The sequence below is a fragment of the Enoplosus armatus genome, chromosome 19 (genome assembly GCF_043641665.1).
Source record: "Enoplosus armatus isolate fEnoArm2 chromosome 19, fEnoArm2.hap1, whole genome shotgun sequence".
In the NCBI taxonomy this organism is placed as follows: domain Eukaryota; kingdom Metazoa; phylum Chordata; class Actinopteri; order Centrarchiformes; family Enoplosidae; genus Enoplosus; species Enoplosus armatus.
The window spans coordinates 4080395-4099214 of NC_092198.1; the positions used below are offsets into that span (position 1 = coordinate 4080395).

The 18820-nt window shown below is 41.9% G+C and overlaps 1 protein-coding gene across 4 annotated transcripts; it reads left to right on the forward strand.

Moving 5' to 3' along the window:
- Window positions 1-247: 247 nt before the first annotated feature.
- On the forward strand, window positions 248-17389 carry map3k7 (mitogen-activated protein kinase kinase kinase 7). 4 transcript variants are annotated; one of them, XM_070926374.1, is made up of 18 exons: window positions 248-408; window positions 918-1037; window positions 1138-1248; window positions 1419-1484; window positions 1600-1645; window positions 3962-4100; window positions 4951-5079; window positions 5987-6111; window positions 6562-6692; window positions 7631-7712; window positions 7991-8127; window positions 8260-8407; window positions 9470-9550; window positions 11566-11633; window positions 13450-13549; window positions 14389-14450; window positions 14708-14823; window positions 15582-17389. In XM_070926374.1, the coding sequence occupies exons 2-18, from the start codon at window positions 945-947 to the stop codon at window positions 15760-15762; spliced, it is 1815 nt and encodes a 604-aa protein (XP_070782475.1). In that variant the 5' UTR covers window positions 248-408; window positions 918-944; the 3' UTR covers window positions 15763-17389. The 4 variants fall into 4 exon arrangements, with proteins under 4 accessions (XP_070782475.1, XP_070782474.1, XP_070782472.1 ...); XM_070926373.1 differs by having other exon boundaries at window positions 7997-8127; XM_070926371.1 differs by lacking the exon at window positions 9470-9550 and having other exon boundaries at window positions 7997-8127.
- Window positions 17390-18820: the final 1431 nt, after the last annotated feature.

Genomic DNA, 18820 nt, shown 5'->3' on the forward strand with positions numbered 1-18820 from the left:
ATAGTCTAAGGCAGTTCAAATGAGCTCCACCTCACACAGATACAACACATTCAAGGGAGCCTTTTCCTTTTTTGAAAGGTTGGACTGAGAGCTCCTGTCTGGTGTACAGGGGACAGAATTGCAGTGCGCACACACTTCCTGATGGAGCTGCTCCTGCGAAGAATAAAAATACACTCCTAGCAAGCCAGCTAGACGAGTTGTGAAAAAAGTTATGTCTGGCTGTCAAGTGGATAGAGAAAGACTATTTTTAAAAATGGACGCTACTCCTCGGTTTTCCGCACATGAATAGTAGGAACTATCCCCATGTCCAGAGAGCCGGCACTGGTGACAAGTCAACTGTAAAGGGTTGGATTGTTGAAGCTAATAAGCCCCGGTAGCTAGCGTTAGCAACCAGGCCATCCAGCTAACGTAAGCTGGCTAGCTAACATACTGTAGGCCTTGAGTAGCTTGTTTTTACTTGCAATTGTGTATGGTGATGTTAAACTGTGATCAGCACCGGTGTACCAGTGATGCTATAAACATATAACTTAGCTTTACGTGTGCCAAAGCTAACTTTGCTCTTAAATTTCAGTGACAGTTTTTCTAGGGCAGCTACAGTTAGCTCTGCTAGTTATGCTACGCGGTTAGCCAGTTGGTTGACTGCATCATAACGTTACTAACGTTAGCTGACAGATGGCTAACGTTAAGCTGTTGTATCTTGTTTGACAACCCGCGACAGAATGTGTAATTAACCGCGTAGCTAACGTATTTATTAAGTTACTTAGCCATGTCTCTGGCTAACCATACGTTAGTTCAACAATGAATGCCATCATGATAAATGCCTTGAAGCAAGTCTGCGCATCCTTGTGTTCAATTTTACTGTGCAACTTAGACGTTAATATTCTGGTCTTTGTGTCTGCAATTTGCTCTCTTCTCAGTAAGTTACTAGCTGACGTTAGCTAGTAATGTCTCTAACGTTACCATCTGCCGATATACTTGAAACACCTCCTGGATATCCGTTTGAAGAAATCAACTATGAGGATATTGAAGTTGAGGAGGTAGGTGGTGTTTGTTTTTGTGGTCTATGTCCAATTAATGCTCTAGCTACATGAACGTGCAGAAGTAGTAGTAACTTTCTTGTTAACTGTCCGTTTTCAGGTGGTGGGGAGAGGAGCTTTCGGGGTTGTTTGCAAAGCCAAATGGAAAGGCAAAGATGTTGCAATCAAGACCATTGAGAGTGAATCAGAGAGGAAAGCCTTTATTGTTGAGGTATTGCTGCAATTGTCTTGACAAGAGTCAAGATCTAATGTCATAGTTTCATTCGTTTCAATTCATCAGTGGCATCAGTAGTGGCAGGGCAGAGTACTTGTAATGACAGATTATAAATATTTGTGTATTCAAGGTGTTCAACAGCATGCATGTTTGCGCTTTGTCTCCAGCTCCGGCAGCTTTCACGAGTGAATCACCCCAACATTGTGAAGTTGTATGGCTCTTGCCATAGTCCGGTAAGTTATCTAGGAAAGCAATGCTGTCTTAACTACACCGCCACATTGATGATCCAACTCACCAGTAATGGTGTGTCTCAACATAGTCTTGTATGCTTGTATTTTTCCCGCTCAGGTCTGCCTTGTGATGGAATACGCTGAAGGCGGGTCATTGTACAATGGTGAGTCTACATGTTGTACTAGAGAGCAACACTGTATTGCCGACAGTGTGTATTTCCACTTTGCGAGCAGTGAAATGAACACAGCCGTGCACAGACATGAGAAGCAGCCCTGTTCAGTTGACCCTCCCACTGTTTGCATGCTCGGTCACTTGTCCAATTCCTTACTTGTCTTATCACAGTGACATGCAGTACAGCCTTGTGCGAAAAAATGAGGTGTGACAAACAACAATTAGCAGTAATACTATACTATATGCCTCATTAAAGATAAATATGTGCCAGTGTTTCGGCAAAATTCTGCATTATAGAACTTGTAAATATGACCTCAAGACTTTTACCTTATGCTCGATGATTAGGGGATACACTTGTGAAAGATAAGTCTGACTAAATCGATATGGACCACATATACGGACCGCACTTAACACAAAACAATAGAATGTATTACTTACAGTTCTTAAAATATAGTTGGCACTTTACTGTTTCCAGGAAAGGATGATTCTGTTTACTGGAATTTGGGTCTTGTTTTGACCATCATTACTATCAGTAATAATACTATTGCATTTTCAAAGTCAATTGTTGAGATCTGAGAATGTGGCAGCATCGCTAAAAAGGAATGAGGTGACGAGCTGTCCGACAATCAGCAGGTTTTAAGCAACACCCAGGTTAGTTAAACCTTTTGTCAAAAGAAGTCAGTAAAATGAATACTCAAACAGTTCATAGTAAACGTCCACCACAGCTAACAGACTTCCTTCTGTAACTTTGACCTGCCATACATAGTTGCATAGTGAGGAATTATTATCGACATTACAGGTCATTTACCTCCAAATAAAGTGGTTTTAGATAATCCGGATAAGCTGATAAACATGTCTGATCGTCTGACTGCTGTTTTTTGCCACAATGGACTTTGATGTTATAATAATAAGGTAATAATAATAAGCTTTATTTGTAGAGCACCTTTCATACAAAACAAGCAGCGTAAAGTGCTCTACATTTAAACAGGAATAAAAACAGGAAACAGATTAAATTTAAAAGAAAGTAGGTAAAGATAAAGTCCATAGCTTTGCAGAGAAAGCATGCCATTTAAAGGATCAACTGATAAAAAAAAGACATTTAAAGGCATAAAAGGTAATCTTAAAACAGCATGTGGGACTCCACATGAAGCACATACATTGTAAGAAGTGATGCTAAGGAAAGGCTTGGTTAAAGAGATGTGTTTTTAAGTGGTGCGCATGCCTCTCTAATGCATCTCCAATTTTCTTTTTTGTGGGGTTTCGAGAGGATCTAAGGGCTTGTGAAGGAACATAAAACAGGGAGTCTATGATGTAGGCTGGTCCTAAGCCATTGAGAGCTTTGTATACAAGTAGAAGGACTTAAAAATCAATTCTAAAAGATATAGGGAGCCAGTGTAGTGTAGCTAAGGCTGCATTCAGACCAAATCAGACATTGCAGCAAAAACGCCATTCCACCCATTCATTTGAATGTGGGTAGCCAGTTTAGGCTGCGGTGGAAGGGACCGCAGGGGGTGCTGTGGTGAAAAGTTGAAACAGATTAAACTTTTGGAGAAACGCAACCCGACATTGGAGCTCCAGAGCTTCCATGCCGCTGCAAAATTCCATGCTAATCGCCACAACACCTGATTTTGTCTGAATGAAGACTGGAGTGAGGTGTTCTTAGCAATGTTGCTGTTGTCCCAGATCTCAGCAAGTACTGTGTTGAGGATCATGTGATCATAACTGATTGAAAGGATGGCCAAAACTACACAAATTAGGCCCAAGTGGTAATAAACTGGAATTAACCATTTAAATGTTGTTACATGTTTGTACATGATTTTAAGTCTTCTCAAGAATCATTGCAGGCAATTAATGTATGCATGAGTGTTTCATACTGTGAATAGGCCTTGTATCTGTTTCCCCAACACATCAGTGGTTGGAACAGCTTTCATTCCCAAGTGGTTCAGATTGGCAAGGCTTAGTTTTTCTAGGATGTGCATCCCACAATAAGGGACTCCCTGTGGTGCTTCACATTTCACAAGTACCTCTCCTCCGAAGTAACTGAATCTCTAGTTACTCCTGGGAGCTACGCTATGGCACCATAACTTTGATGTCATTCAGTTAAGTTGTGATTGCTGTTAGTCAGTGTTTCCCCCAGGATGGATGTGAAGCACGCAGAAAAACTATTTTTTGCACAAGTGCAAAAACAAACTTGTTAGAGAAACTACAAGGAAAAGGTAGTGAGCCCTGTGTGGTAGGACTCTATGTGTGATCCTCTGGAAGTTTATTGTCTGTGGTGGTGGTTGTGACTGTGCTCTCTTGTCCACAGTGCTGCATGGTGCTGAACCCCTCCCCTATTACACTGCTTCCCATGCCATGAGCTGGTGTTTACAGTGTTCCCAGGGTGTGGCCTATCTCCATGGCATGAAACCAAAGGCTCTCATTCACAGGGACCTCAAACCACCCAAGTATGCTCCTCCTCACCTCACACTCTTGTCTCCTGTTTCACTGTGCCAACACAGTGCCTTGTGGTTTCCGTCAAATTTGTTTGATTTAGTTCATGTCCAGCTGATATTGGACCAGGTTGAGCCAGAAGTGTTTTTGACACAGTATTGCAAGCCACACGATCAAAAATGTGTAGTTTCTCATGTGTTGTTATGGAAGATCCTTGAATGCAGAGTTATTGTGTCTCAACAGGTGTGGTAGGTGTGCAGAGGTGTTAAAGTAGGCAAGTTTTGAACTTCTCTCTTAAGCTCTTTTTGTTAAAGACATCAAAACTGGAGCAACCACCGTTCCCATGTTTTAGTATGAGATCAGTTTAGCAAGACTACTTTTTTTTTGTTGTATTTTTTTATGCAAAATCATAACACTATATTACTCCTCTGTCTGCCCCATTCTAGTGAATGCGATATCTCAGGAAGGTCTTGTGGGAATTTCTTCAAATTTGGCACAGACGTCCACTTGGACACAAAGATGAAGTGATTCGAATTTGGTGGTCAAAGTCATTGTGACCTCAAGTCCGTCCCATTCTCATTATCGCAATATCTCAGGAACAGAATACGAATACTTCTGCACTTCCATTTCCTGTGATGAGATTGTGCAAATTGAAGTACATAGATAACACTATTAAGATACCATTTGATGGGTATTCACATTAGAATATAGCTTGTCGCCTTTTGTGTCTGTAATATCACTTACATTTCTAACACATATCAGTCTGTTATCTCAGTGGTTCCCAGGGGTTGGAAGTTATTTATTTTATTGTTCAAAGCAATACCAGCTTCTATTGGGGTTTATGTCTTGCTTTCTTTGTTTCAGTCTGCTTCTAGTAGCAGGCGGCACTGTGTTGAAGATATGTGACTTTGGAACAGCATGCGACATTCAGACCCACATGACCAACAACAAGGGAAGTGCAGCATGGATGGCCCCAGAGGTATTTGAAGGCAAGTATGAGTGGCATTCCAAGTAGTTGAAGAGCGTTGGATACCTGCCCTGTCAGTTGTTTTTTTAAGTAAAGTGTTCATATGTATCCAGTTACTGTTTGATATCTATAAATGCTTTCAGAATCTCCACAGTTCAATGAACCAGCTCACCCATTCATATGTGCTCTTTCTGGCACCCAACTTTGTTTTGTCACCTTTCACCTTAATGGCAGCTTAGCGCTCCCAGCATGCAGGCATTAATTCTTGATTCATCATCAGCAGCCTTACTGTACCCCCTGCTTTATTGATGGTAGCCCCCCCCCCCCCCCCCCCAAAGCATAGTGAGAAGATGAATGGAGTGATGCTGGTGGCTTTATTTCCCTTGGGAGACGACAGTGTAGAATTTGTGTTCACATTCAGCCAGGAGCCTAATGTATTTCTACACGATGAGACATGTTCTTGGCAAAGGGGTCAGGAGGAAAGATGAATCAAGCCACAGTCATTATCTTGTTTTTGGAGGCAAGTTACAAGACTCCAGTGCAATTAAACAACTCGCTCTTGCCCTCTCGGTGAACTCTTTACAACTAATTTGCATCAGTGTGAAATGCTATCAAAACACCACAGCGCAGCAACTTTAGAATAGGTGTGTGATGTGCACTTTAATTCTGCAATAATAGGCCAAGTAATTAAGCAACACAGGAGCTGTTCCTTGGTAAAAAATTGCTCCCTTATTTTCATCCTTGTCCCCCCTGAAAGCGGAGATGAGATAAAAGCTGCTGTGCTTTCCCAGGCACGTCCTCACTCTCATCTCAAATGTGCCACAGAGAATTACCTTTATCAGTCAGTCAGCGATGTCAAACAGAGCCTCCCCCCCCCCCCCTGTTTGAAAAGAACCTAAGTGTTGCTATGCGTTCTTCTGTACTCGCAGGCAGCAATTACAGCGAGAAGTGTGATGTGTTCAGCTGGGGGATCATTCTCTGGGAGGTGATCACTCGCAGGAAGCCCTTTGATGAAATTGGAGGACCAGCTTTTCGCATTATGTGGGCTGTGCACAACGGTGAGTCACTGACTGTGTGTGTGTATGGAGGTGGAGTGGTGTGGTGTGGGGGGGGGGTTAGGAGTTGGGGGATGCAAAGGCCATGGCCAGCTGTCTGCCATTGTGACTCCTCAGACGGGCCTGCCCTGCTAGGCCTGCTGGGAGACTGAAAGTAAAGAGCCTGGCAGAAGAGAGCAGCTAAAAGGCATATATACCCGTGCAGCGCTCCCTGCAGTTAATCCTCATACAGAGATGTATGGAGGAGAATACTAATGGGACACTAATAATACCTGGGGACAAGTCTAATATTTTTTACCACTGAATCTGGAGGCAGAGGATTTAGCATAATTTTGCAATATTTCTTTGCTTGTCTGGTGTGATGCCAAAAGTTATTTGTTCCTTTGACGGCAGCAATCACTTTTTTCTTCTTTTTTTTTTTCTTTTTTCTTTTTTTTTTATACTTACATTCAGGCACAAGACCTCCTTTAATCAAAAATTTGCCCAAGCCCATTGAGAGTCTGATGACTCGCTGCTGGTCTAAAGACCCCTCCCAGCGGCCTTCCATGGAGGAGATAGTGAAGATCATGACTCATCTAATGAAGGTATAATCACACGCTGCTTACCCTCTCTATGAGGCTGTCATTAAACTGAATTAATCAATAAACCTGACCAAATACACTGAGAGCAGAATGTAATGTGAATTTGTCCTTATGAAAACAGAGCCAGGAAAATAATGCCATAGGTAAAGTTTTAATGCTACATACGGTATATGCTTGCCAGTTTATTAGCTATTAACTAATGCAGTCTAATACAACAGTCCTGTAATAAATCTTACCATCATTGGTTAGGGTTAGGTCCTAATGTTCAGTTTTTGTTTAAAGGTCCCATTTTATGCACATTTCAGCTCTATATTTTTATTCTGGGATTCCACTAGAGTAGCTTTGCATGTTTCACAGTTGAAAAAAGCCCTTATTTATCTTCTACTGGCCCTTTATCCAGCCGCTCAGTTCACCCTCTGTCTGAAACAAGCCGTTTTAGACAAACTGAATACAGGCTGTGTGCATTTCTCTGTGGACTGAGCGTTTTGATACTTTCACAGTATTTATACAGCACCTAGAGCTGCTTTGTAATCAGACAAGACATGGAAATCTAACTTTTTACAATATGGGACCTTTAAACTGTTTTAGAGAGGTGTTGATTCAACTTCATGGTCACTTTGGAGGATGTAGTTTGTGGTGCTGTTGAACTGTATTTCCTTACACAGAGGTGTTTCTGTTATTTAGCCTACCCTATTGATGAAAATGGGGTGATCAAACATAGCACCTTTTTCGTTTTATCTGAATTGAAGTTATTATTAGTTATTATATTGTAATCAACCCCACTTTTTCATACACAGTGAGCTTGGGAAGAAAGATGTGGGTTTGAGGTTACTTCCAGGTCAATCAAGGACTCTATCTTTAGGACAGAAAATCCTAATTGAAGCTATTTTTGTTAAATCCAATGTCACTTACACGTCCTTCTTTTTTTTTTCTTTTTTCAGTACTTCCCAGGATATGATGAACCCCTGCAATATCCATACCAATATTCAGATGACGGACAGAGCAACTCTGCAACTAGTACAGGTACAAGAGTAATCCAAGTAAACTTGGGATGCATCAGTACAGGAATTTAATGTTAAAGAGCAACTTGCAGGTTGGAGAATCAATGTGTAGGAAAATTATGTAGAGACCTACATATGTCTGTTTAAAGCTTTTGAAGTATTTTGAATCATTTTCAGTATTTCTTTTCAAGTTTTCATCAAATACAAGCAGAAAATGCCCCAAAAATAATGTAAAATCTTGGATGAAAGACACCAGAAAGTATGAAACTTATTAAAACCTCTCTCCTGTCCTGTGGGGAGCAACAGGTTCATATGTGGACTACACTGGCACTAGCACAAGCAACAAAAGTGACGCAAACATGGAGCACAGTGATTCTCAAGGGAGCAACGACACCATCAAGATAACGCCTCAGTTTGCTCCTCATTTCAAGCCAAAGGTAAACCAATTCTTCATTCTTCTCCTTTTTGATCAAAACCATTGATATTTTTTCTGTATTAATGGATATAGATGAAAAAAAACTACTATCAAGAAAAACTTCTATAGTGAAAGTTTTCTTTTGTTCCTTCAGGGAGACCCATTGAGGACTCTGCCTCTGTCCAGGGGGGGCAGTGTTGAGAGTCTGCCTTCACGAACACAGTGCCTGGCATCATCTGATAGCAAAAGAATGAGTGCTGACCTGTCGGAGCTGGAGCCCAAGATGCCATTTACCCCTTCAGGTAATGCCAGACATTACACAGCACAAAACAACACCTTTTGACTTTTAAAAAAGAAAAGTTGCACAGGAAAGGCATGCAGTGTTGTTGTCGAGGCGAGTCTTGTTGGAATGAGGCCTTTCCAAGCCCACAAGAAGCTCCTCTCCTGACGCCCAAGTCAGGTTCTTTTTTTCGTGTGCTTTCATCACTTAAAGGTGAAGATCGATTCCTCATATAAAGACATCCATATGCCCCTGAACACTGAGGCCCGTCGGACCCAGCTGTCAACCATCTCCCCTCCTTTGAAAGCTCTGACAGAAAGCAGCCGATTCACCATCAAACCTCAGGAGCTTCCCGCATAGTTTTGATTTGAGCACAGAGTGTATGTCAGGGTTTTTTGTTGTTGCTCTATGTTTTTAGACTTTAATGTTACTTTAATGAATAGAGTTAAGCCCCTTTCACACATGCAGTCTATCGATCGATATTCAGGGAAACACATTTTGTATTGTTTTGTATACACGCTGTATTACATTACAGCTCCTCACCCGCCATGTTCCTGAAAATAATAAGAGCGTCTTCTGCCCCATACATCCGGCCTTGCCCCATCTTCTTCTTCTGTTTTGTTCGGTTAGCATACCGCCATCTGCTGGACTGTCTCTGGCCCATCTATTCCAGCATTGCCATAGCATTTGTGCAAAAGCGCAAGATTGAAATGTCCCTGAATGTAGCTGCATGTGTGAATAGTGAAAATCACTAGCGGTGCCTGAAAGGTGATCCCAGTAATTTACTGGGTACTATGTGTGAAAGAGGCTTTACATTGCCTTGTTGAACTTTTTATCCAAACAGCATTGGAGCTGAATGTCTGCTGTTGTTTGTGCTCGGAAAAGTAGTGTGGTGGCTGCCGGCAGTCAACGCAGTACCACTCCACAGCGTCTGCAATGGACGGGGTGCATGCCGCTCTTGCACGTACACTGTATGCTCTGCATGTATGTGGCCCATATCTCCAGTCCAGCTGTGGGACCCCAGTCTGTCTTAGTCTGCATGTTCGTTGTGTTCGCAGCTGTATGTGTGTGTGTGTTTTCGCAGCAAGCTCCCAGTATAAACGAGGCCACCGTAAAACGGCGTCGTTCGGCACCATTCTGGATGTCCCCAAGATCGTCGTCACAGGTATCACTGGACCACCGGGCTTCCTGGTGACCGGGTGGAGCTGGCTTGGCTTAGCCCGTGGGTTGCTGTGCTCTTACATGGCCCTCTTCTGTGTGTCACTCCATATGATACCAACCACAGAATGTTCATTCATATTAAATTTGCTGCAAGTCTTGTAAAAAAATAAAACAGATTTAATTGAGCTGGTTTTGGAGTAACACACATAAGAGTTGCCTTATGTCTCTCTGTGATTTTTAGTTGGCAGAAGCAGAACATGAGTTAATATTCTCATCTGGTGCCACCTTTACACCCCAAATCTACTTCCAACTAATTAAGTTTCCTCAGATGATGATGAGTCCCTCTATCACTTGTGTCAATAGCAACAAATCTTTAGCTGACTTCTGGAAACCCAATCCGTATATTGCATCAGATCAGGTGACACAGATGAGATAAGCTTCCTAACTCATGGCCCTGTCCTCTCTGTCCTCTCTCTGGCTTGGCTGCAGCAGATCATGGGTAGCAGTAGTGAATCAGTGCACCAGTTCTCTGCATTCGAGCTCGTCCTTGCCTTTCATGCATAGAGGACATAGAGAAAGCATTCCTCATTTTCCTCCCTCTCTACCTCTCTTTTCATCCATTAACTTTCAAAAAAGTCATTTTGATTAATTTCTCTCACATTGAGGGTCAGGGCTATTATTACAAGCAGAGATACGGATGAAAGGAATGGGGACAGCTCTGGATGTCAGAAAAGGCTTCTATTTTGGAGCTGCGTGAGACGCGTTGAATGAGTGGCTAATTTAATCCAGTGACTAAGGGAGTCAGCCGGAGCACGTTATTAAAGGTAGGGCACTTATCATTGCATGTACACACCTGGACAGGGCTTTTCCCCAGCACATAAATCCCTGGTAGGGGAGTAACGGTGTACAAAAATGTACAGTTCGGTATGTGTCTCAGATATGGGGTTATGGTATAATACATTTTCAATACAGCTTGTCTTTTATTTTGAAAAATGTAAACAACATATAAAAACATAGGCATATGGACCATAAAAAAGTCAATATGTCAGTAGTGCGCCATCGTTATTACAGACTCAAATATATGGTGTTTTCTTTGGATTAGTTGTTTATTTATTTGCATTTCCTCAAATATGAAGTAAAATAAAAAATTGTCCATTTAGATGAGTGCAACATATCAATAATGAACTTAAATCAGCCATTAGAGCCAGTTTAGTTACAGTAGTGAAACAGAAGTTAGAGCGTCTTTAATGCTAGTAGTGATGCAACGTATTTCCGAATGAAACTGAACATGTGGGCATGTTTGATTTAACTGCTCAAAAGTAGGTATGGCTTAGTGAATACACGATACGGAGCTGTGGAGAGAGATGGAGATGCAGACACATGTTCACCTCAGGGCACAGCTCCCTTACCTGTATTATAAGGAGGAGGAGGATAAGTGTTGAATGAATAAATTAGACATCAACCACATAAACAAAGTTTTTGTCAGCTGAAATCTTCACCTCCTACTAAGATATAGCTCTGCTAGCTACCCACGAGCTAACGGTCAAGTGAGTTTTTTTAAGATGGGTGGGGTTAGTTAGTACCCCAAATTAAAGCAGATAGAGCAGGTAATACCTTTTGACTGCAGTTACTCTACAGGTGAGACCTCTTAACATGGTGTTAATCCAGGCAGCAGATGAATGAGTTCCCATGGGTTCCCACCTGCCCCTAAGCCAAAGCAGCCAGTCAGTACCAAGCCATCACATAAATACACTCAGCTGTTCTTGTGGATAGGTTGAGTCTGCAGTGATATCTGTGTGTGTTTTTTGTGGCGCTGGGTGCTTTTAAAGCGACTGTGGTCACGTTCCAGCCATGCCACAGCACATGTCGACTGGACATGTTAAATCCGTGCAGCTGTCCCTGTGTGGCTCTGTGGGTCTGGATATCCCTCAAGCAAACACAGGCACCAATCTCCCATCACCACTATCCACAAAACTCTGGGTTTCATTCTTTCTATTCTCTGTCCATCTTGTCCCACAGCCACATGCGACCCTCAGAGACGTCGGTCTGTGCAGGATCTGCCAGGTATCGGCACGGAGTCCAGCCAGGTAAGACGCAGTCTGGAGTTTATTTCATTGATAATTAGAGTCACTGTTGGGACAGGGAGTTGAAATTGGCCGATGTAGCTGGTGGTACATTTAAGCTCTTACTTAGATTACTTAGACAGCATACGACCTGCTCTCTGAATTACACATCCTGTGCTCTATTGTTAGGAAAAACCTGTACCCTTCATTATGGTGTGCCCTGTCTGCCAGTGAATTTACCAATGAGAATACAGTGACACTTTACTGTATTTGCATAGCTAAGTACTGTACGTAGCCACCATAGGTACGTTGTAGATGGTGCCTTGGGTGTAGGGGGATGAGGGTTGAGGATGTAGCTACAATATGTGGACCACAAAAACTGATTGGTAAGCTTGGGCTGCTTGTGTTTTCTCCTACAAGTTTCTGATGCCGGTGGAGATTGTTAAAGAATGGCGAATCTACAATTACGCTCACTATCAATATGAAGGAAAAAATGAAAACACAACAGTAATCTCCTATTCACTATTGAAAGAAGATGAAATAACTTTTACTTGGATGTAATTCCAGTTTTTCAGAGTACAGCCCTCAGTCCCTCGTATCACAGAGTGAATGAGAGAATGTAAACACACTTATATATAGGAAATATAGTTAAGGTGTCTACAAGAATGTATGTGTCTTGGACTAATTTGTTTTACGGTTATAAGCTAATCAGCTGTAGCACATTGAACAGCTCAAAAAGCATATCAACATCAGTCAGTTTAGACGCTAAGCCCACCCACTCAGAGCCAAGAGAGACAAAAGGAGCATTTCTGATATATCTCGAAAGCCTTTGTTTCTTTTCATTAATGGAAAGGGATGGCTTCAGTGGCTAGCGAATGTTTTCTGTACACAGATAATCAGTTTTACAACAATTTATCTTATTGTTATTCCAACTCCACTTTCATTATTCCTTTCCTCCTGTGAAGTTTTGCGGATGTTTGACTGATGCGGTCTTTCAAAAGCATTTGATGCAGTCTTTGTCAAGAGAGAAGTCCTTTAGGAGAAACTGTCATAGAATATGACATGTGTTTGATATGTCGGGTCCAAGAAGATGAAGACATCAGTGTAGGAGCAGCCCGGTGCCCCCCTCCCTCAAACACACACAGGCTTCAAATAAGCTGCTTGGTTTGGAGCATTTCTCCTGCTTTCCCAAACATTTGTCTCCATTCGTTTGGTAGTAAACCCACAGCCCTCTGCAGTCAGAAGTTCATTTAAAGTTCACCATGAAGACTTTGTACCAAACCACTGTTGCTAAAGAAGATCAATTGTGCTGCGATGCCTGTGGGATCAACCTGCCCTCCAGACTCCTGGTGGTGTGACACTGCCATTGATCATGGGATTGTGTTTGTTACCATTCTGATTCTATTCCCATGTCAGGATCTACAGAGACACTCTTAAACATTGTATTTTGGTAACACTGGATTAATCTTTGCCCTACAGCTGTCCATCAAACGTGCAAGCTACTAACTTCACAAGTTATTTCCAAAGTCTTCTCTTTCCTCCTTCTTCAATAATAATAGAACCGCAAACAAACGCCAACGTTGGAGGTGTTCGGTTTTACCTTCTGGTTATTAAGTGATAATTGCAAGCTGACGAAATCACAAATCACACTGCTAAAGAAAATTGAATTTTCTTCAGTATGCTTCATTTGGCACATGCCTCCAAATGTGCATGATGAGCGGATTGGCTTTGCTGCATTCTTTTTCTTTTTGTTGTGGTCTGGATCACATTTTGCTGTTGGAACATTCAGAAGCTGGCGACTGGCTTCCCGGATGATTGACAGTGTTTTGCCCTCCTGCAGGGGAGCAGGAGCAGCAGCCGGTCCTCCAGTCCCAGTGTGAGGATGATGCCACCTGATAAGACGAGCAGCCGAGGTTACTTCTCCCCAGATGACCCCACAGGTACTCGTGACAACTTTTCCATTAGAGTCAGGTACCACAACACAATGAATGAGAACATATCACAATTGCACCAAAAATAATAATAAAAGTATTTAAATATTTAATATATTTTAAGTTTTTGACTCCACTTACAGCCCAGTACTTAATCAGTGTAGCTACACATCGAAAGAAGTCGAAAGAAAACTGATGCCTAAAAAGACACTAAGAATGTAAGCGTTGTGTGAGACGGACGACAGAACAACACTGCAAAAATGTGTACAGACGAGGTGTAAAGGAAAGCTGTCGAGGGCAGTATTGAATGACTTTAAAATTAGTTCTGTTTTAGTAGACCAATACATTTACTTAGGGCCTGTGTCCACATAGCGTTTTTCTCTGGCAGAAAAGCGCTGGGAGCGCTGGGATGAAGCCATTGTGTGGTGGGAGAAAGAACGCTGCATGACTGTTTTGTTTCTATGACAACAGTATCTTAACACTACGTTAGGGGGTTTACTACACAGCTAGCATCACGCTAACAAGCACAACTCTCACCGGCAACATTTAGTTGCAGAAAAGCTCCATGTCTTCAATGTCATGGTAAAGAGAAACAAGTGAAGGTTGAATTTTACACCTCAGCTGACTGATTGAAACAGTGGCTGTAACGGCGTCAGTGTCATTGTGGCCAGATGTTGTGAATCTGTCAGGCTGCGCTGTAGTGTTAATCAGTGATTACACAGTGATCCAAGCTGAGGAGGCGGACAGGAGGTTGTTTCTGAAGAAAGACCTGTGGTGGACAACACTGTTCCTCTGCAGTCATAGGAAAAACAAACAGCCCTTGCACTCCCTTTCTCCTCTTTTCTCAGACACCAACGGCTCAGACAACTCCATTCCCATGGCTTATCTCACCCTGGATCACCAGCTGCAGGTACACCATCCAACCCGCCTCCAGCTAACAACGCTACATACAGCTCGTTTGTTGTTCCATTTAAATGTCACATGCATTGAATCAGTTTTAACTATGTTTTGGTGGTGTTGCAGCTCCCCTCTCAAAGATGAATTTGAATAAGTACACATTGGCGGCATCAGCGAGATGTTTGGTGCATTATCTGCTCAGACTATACTTACTGCTGATATAAATATATTCTGTAGTCAGTTAACGGCAACATGCGTTTTTATTTTCAGCCTCTCGCTCCTTGTCCCAACTCCAAAGAGTCCATGGCTGTGTTTGAGCAGCACTGCAAGATGGCCCAAGAATACCTGAAAGTGCAAACAGAGATCGCCCTGCTGATCCAGAGAAAGTAAGTGTAGCTGCACAAAGCAGCCAGTTTTCATCTGATGAGGTCATTTTGTGCTTAGAAAGGGTTTGTACACTGCAACCAAGAGAAATGTTTCGTATTATGCCACAAGGCCAGCAGAATAAACAGGGCCCTATTAAGGCGACTTCACATCATAAAGGCATTTTAATGTAGCGATGTGAGTGTGCAGAAAGCCACCTTTAAGGCAATGACTGAATTTAGCAGACACATCCAAGGCAACCGCCATCCTAAGCTGCAGAAGACGAGCACGTTGGACCAACTGTGTTTGACTAAAGAGCTCATCTCATTTTTACAGAACATGGAGGAAGCAAATACACTGCTTAACTCAAATGCAGGTTGAAAAATGTAAATGTCAATGCTCGTTCTAACTTCATGTCTTGGCCTATAGTCATGTTTAGACATTTTCTTTAATATTAAAAGTAATTCAGCTGATTGTCGTCTGTACATCTGTGGTGCAGATTCTGCAAAAATGTAGTTTTTATTTAATTCTGTTCAACTTAATGCTTTAAAGCAGGGCTCAGGTAGAGCCCATAGCTAACTCACTGGCCTTAGTACATACTAGTTGTATGGCCTATTGAGATTGTTTCAAATTAAGTCCAATCACATGTTAGTATGAATTTCCTTTTTTGAAAAAGTGACAGTCCTAATGGGAATGCCACAAGTCTGTAATTTGAGTGTAAACAAATCAAATCCGACTTTGGCTCAGAGGGTTAATACTGCTTCTTATCCCTTCTGTGCAGAAAAGAGCTCATCGCTGAACTGGACCAAGATGAGAAGGACCAGCAGAACACGTCCCGTCTGGTGCAGGAGCACAAAAAGCTGCTGGAGGAGAACAAGAGTCTGTCCACATACTACCAGAAGTGCAAAAAACAGCTGGAGCTGATCCGGGTCCAGCAACAGAAGAGACAGGGCACATCGTGATGAGACAAGAGACATATGAACTGCTACCATCCCCTCCCTACCCACCCCTTCCTCACCCCTGCACTATAACACTACCCAGTCTCATGCTCTGCACACACACACACACACACACACACTGGTCCCAGTCCAGCTTTGTAAAGAGACCTGCACTCTACTGTTTCCTGCATGTTGCATCGTAGACCCTTACTTCTGTCCAGGAAGATGACGTCCTCTGTACATACATTTGCACATCCTCACAGTGTATTCTGTGACCAGCAGACCAAACAATCACTGCACCGATCCTGACCCCCCCACCCCCCCCCCAAGGCCCTGCTGCTGTGCTCTCCGTGATGGACCTTGTATTCAGCAGCGTAGTGTCCTCTTGAGTGTGATGGCGGGCTGACGAGTGTGTGGGTCGTGTGTGTGTCTATATGTTTGCTCTCAGGGCCTCTGGGTTGCCGTTGTGTCCACTTCTGACAGCCACACCCGTCCTCCAGAATGTGAAAACCAAGACAAAAGGCTTTTTTCAGCAAGAAGTGTGATTTTAATATGCAGAATTTTGAGAGCAATGAGGATGTGTGAAACCTGTTCTACGGTGCGCGCGTGGAATCCCTGTTATGCAAAACACACCCCCCTTAAATCAACATATTTATCTCTAACTTCTACTTTTTCTTATCGTGAGCATGAGCCCTTCCACAGACCACCATACCTGGTTACTTCCTCAAGGTGTTTGATGTGTTCAGTTCAGAGAGGGATGTATCACAGAAAAAGGAATAGCTCGGGGGTTTTGTGTAAACCTGGATGCAGCAGTAATGATCTGCTCCTCATGCTCTTAAAAAAACACAACTAGCTTCCAGAGCAAATACAGGGAGCTGTGGATTCCCTTTTTATTTTGACTTCAGTATTGTTTTTGCGTGTAGATGTTTTTGTCTTTTCTATTCAGTAGTTCACTTTATATGATAGCTCTTGTGTCATTTTTTCGCATTAGGACATATTTTATCTGGTCTGGGAATGCCCTTGCGGACAAAATAGAGGAGCCAATAGCTCCCTATACAGTATCTAGTTTGTTTTTAGTTCACATGTTGCCTTAGAAGTTGCCTGCATTTTAAGTGCTTGTTTTACGTGACATTTAGTGGGGATAAAAGCTAAAAAAAATATATATATATATTTCTAATGTAATGGACATTGAATGAAATTCTTTCCGGAGGGGAGTGAGAAGGATATACGTCAGTAAGCTGATAATGTAAATGTTTCCCACCAGCTTTACATCCAAGCGATACCATGTACTCTAAAAGAAGGATTGGATGTGATCTTTTTTTTTTCTTTTTTTTTTTCTTGGTCTCATGTCCCTCAAGTATTTGCACAATCACTTTTTGTTTTGTCTGGTCATGTACAAATTTTATTTCTCATTGAAGCAATTCTGTTTTTAAAAGTGCGAGACTTGACGAGTCTTACTTTTAAATCTGTTACTGTACAGGAGCGAATCCTCACCGGTTCTCCTCATGAGTTTTCTGTTCACTAAAAAAAATCTTCTGCCACACACACACACACACACTGTTGATGAAGTGTTTCCTAAGTTATTGGGAATTGAGGGTACAGAATATGACAGTGAGCAAGGCATTATGAAATAAACTGAATGGTGAAAAGATGCACTTTTTCACGCCTGAATTTTTGTGTTTGCCGCATGTACAGTATCCTTTTGTCACTTTTTTTATTTCAATTTTCTATAAAGCCATGTGAATTATTTAAGTGTCAAGTATAAGAACCCCATGTGATGATTAGATAAATGCGGTGATGATGATGCCAGATGAAAGGTCAGGGGATCCAGCATGAGGGGGACATGAACGTCTATATCAATCGTCATGACTACCCATCCAATATCTGTTGAGACTTTTCACTTAAAAGCTTAACTGATCAGTGGATCTCTCAGTCATTAGAATTCATCCTGTGGGCACCTTGGATATCTACCACGTTTCATGGCAATCCATTGCGTCATTCTTTACACATTTCACTATAAAACAAATCTCATGATGGCGCTGGAGTGGACTCTTCAGTTGAGATTGTACTCAAACTCTTTTACTCTCTTTTAAAACAGTTTTAGGGACAAAAAAAAAAAACTTCACTCATGGTCCACTTACTACCCTTTTCTGAAGCTTTCAACTGCATCCTACAGTTTTCCTCAGTGGGTGGAGTTTGCTCAGTTGCCATGGAGATATCTCAGTTGTTCAGTTCAGGGTGTGTAACAAAAACCCCAACACAAAAACTTCTTATTTATTTTTCACTTTGGGATGTTCAACATAATAAATGCTAAATTCACTTGACTGGCTATAAGGTGAGCAGCGTGGTAGACTGTGTCTCACCAAAGAGGATACTGTATTTCAAGACTCCACCTTGAATGTGACAAATTTGACATGTTTCTAACATTAGCAACGAGTTTTATCAACCTGACAATGCCCCAGTGCACAAAGCCAGCTCCATAAAATAAAATGGTTTTGGGGTGGAATAGTGCTGCGACAATTAGTTGATTAATCGGTTTGAGTATGGGCAGAGAATGTAGCGACAGTTTTTATAATCAATTAGATTAGATAGATGGGAAACTAGTTTGCTCACCCAACTACATGACAACGACAGCAACAGACAGTCAAATAATTATGTGAATAATAAAATAGGACAGAAAAGTGCGGCATACACCGTATATTACAATATATTATATATTACATAGAAACATAGAATTATGTTCCTAAAAATATAAGGAAAAATCGTCTGACACCTTGCAATATCCACAGGAAATAGTCTGTTCAGAATTTTATACAAACTTCCTGCAGGTATCACCTTCACTATTTAGGTTAATTGTACAGTTAATTGTTCTGTGCTGTTATTGCTTTTTTTATGCAATGAATATAATGAATATACATAAAGATATTTCAAAAGAAGTAAGCTACTTTTTCCCCTTTTTATTTGGGTGGTAAAATGGTAAAATAGGGAAAAGGGTTGGAACCACTGGTGTAAAAACTACCTGAACCCTGCCACAGTGTCCCCATTCTGCCAGCAGGTGGTGCTAAACATCCAGTCTTTTTCC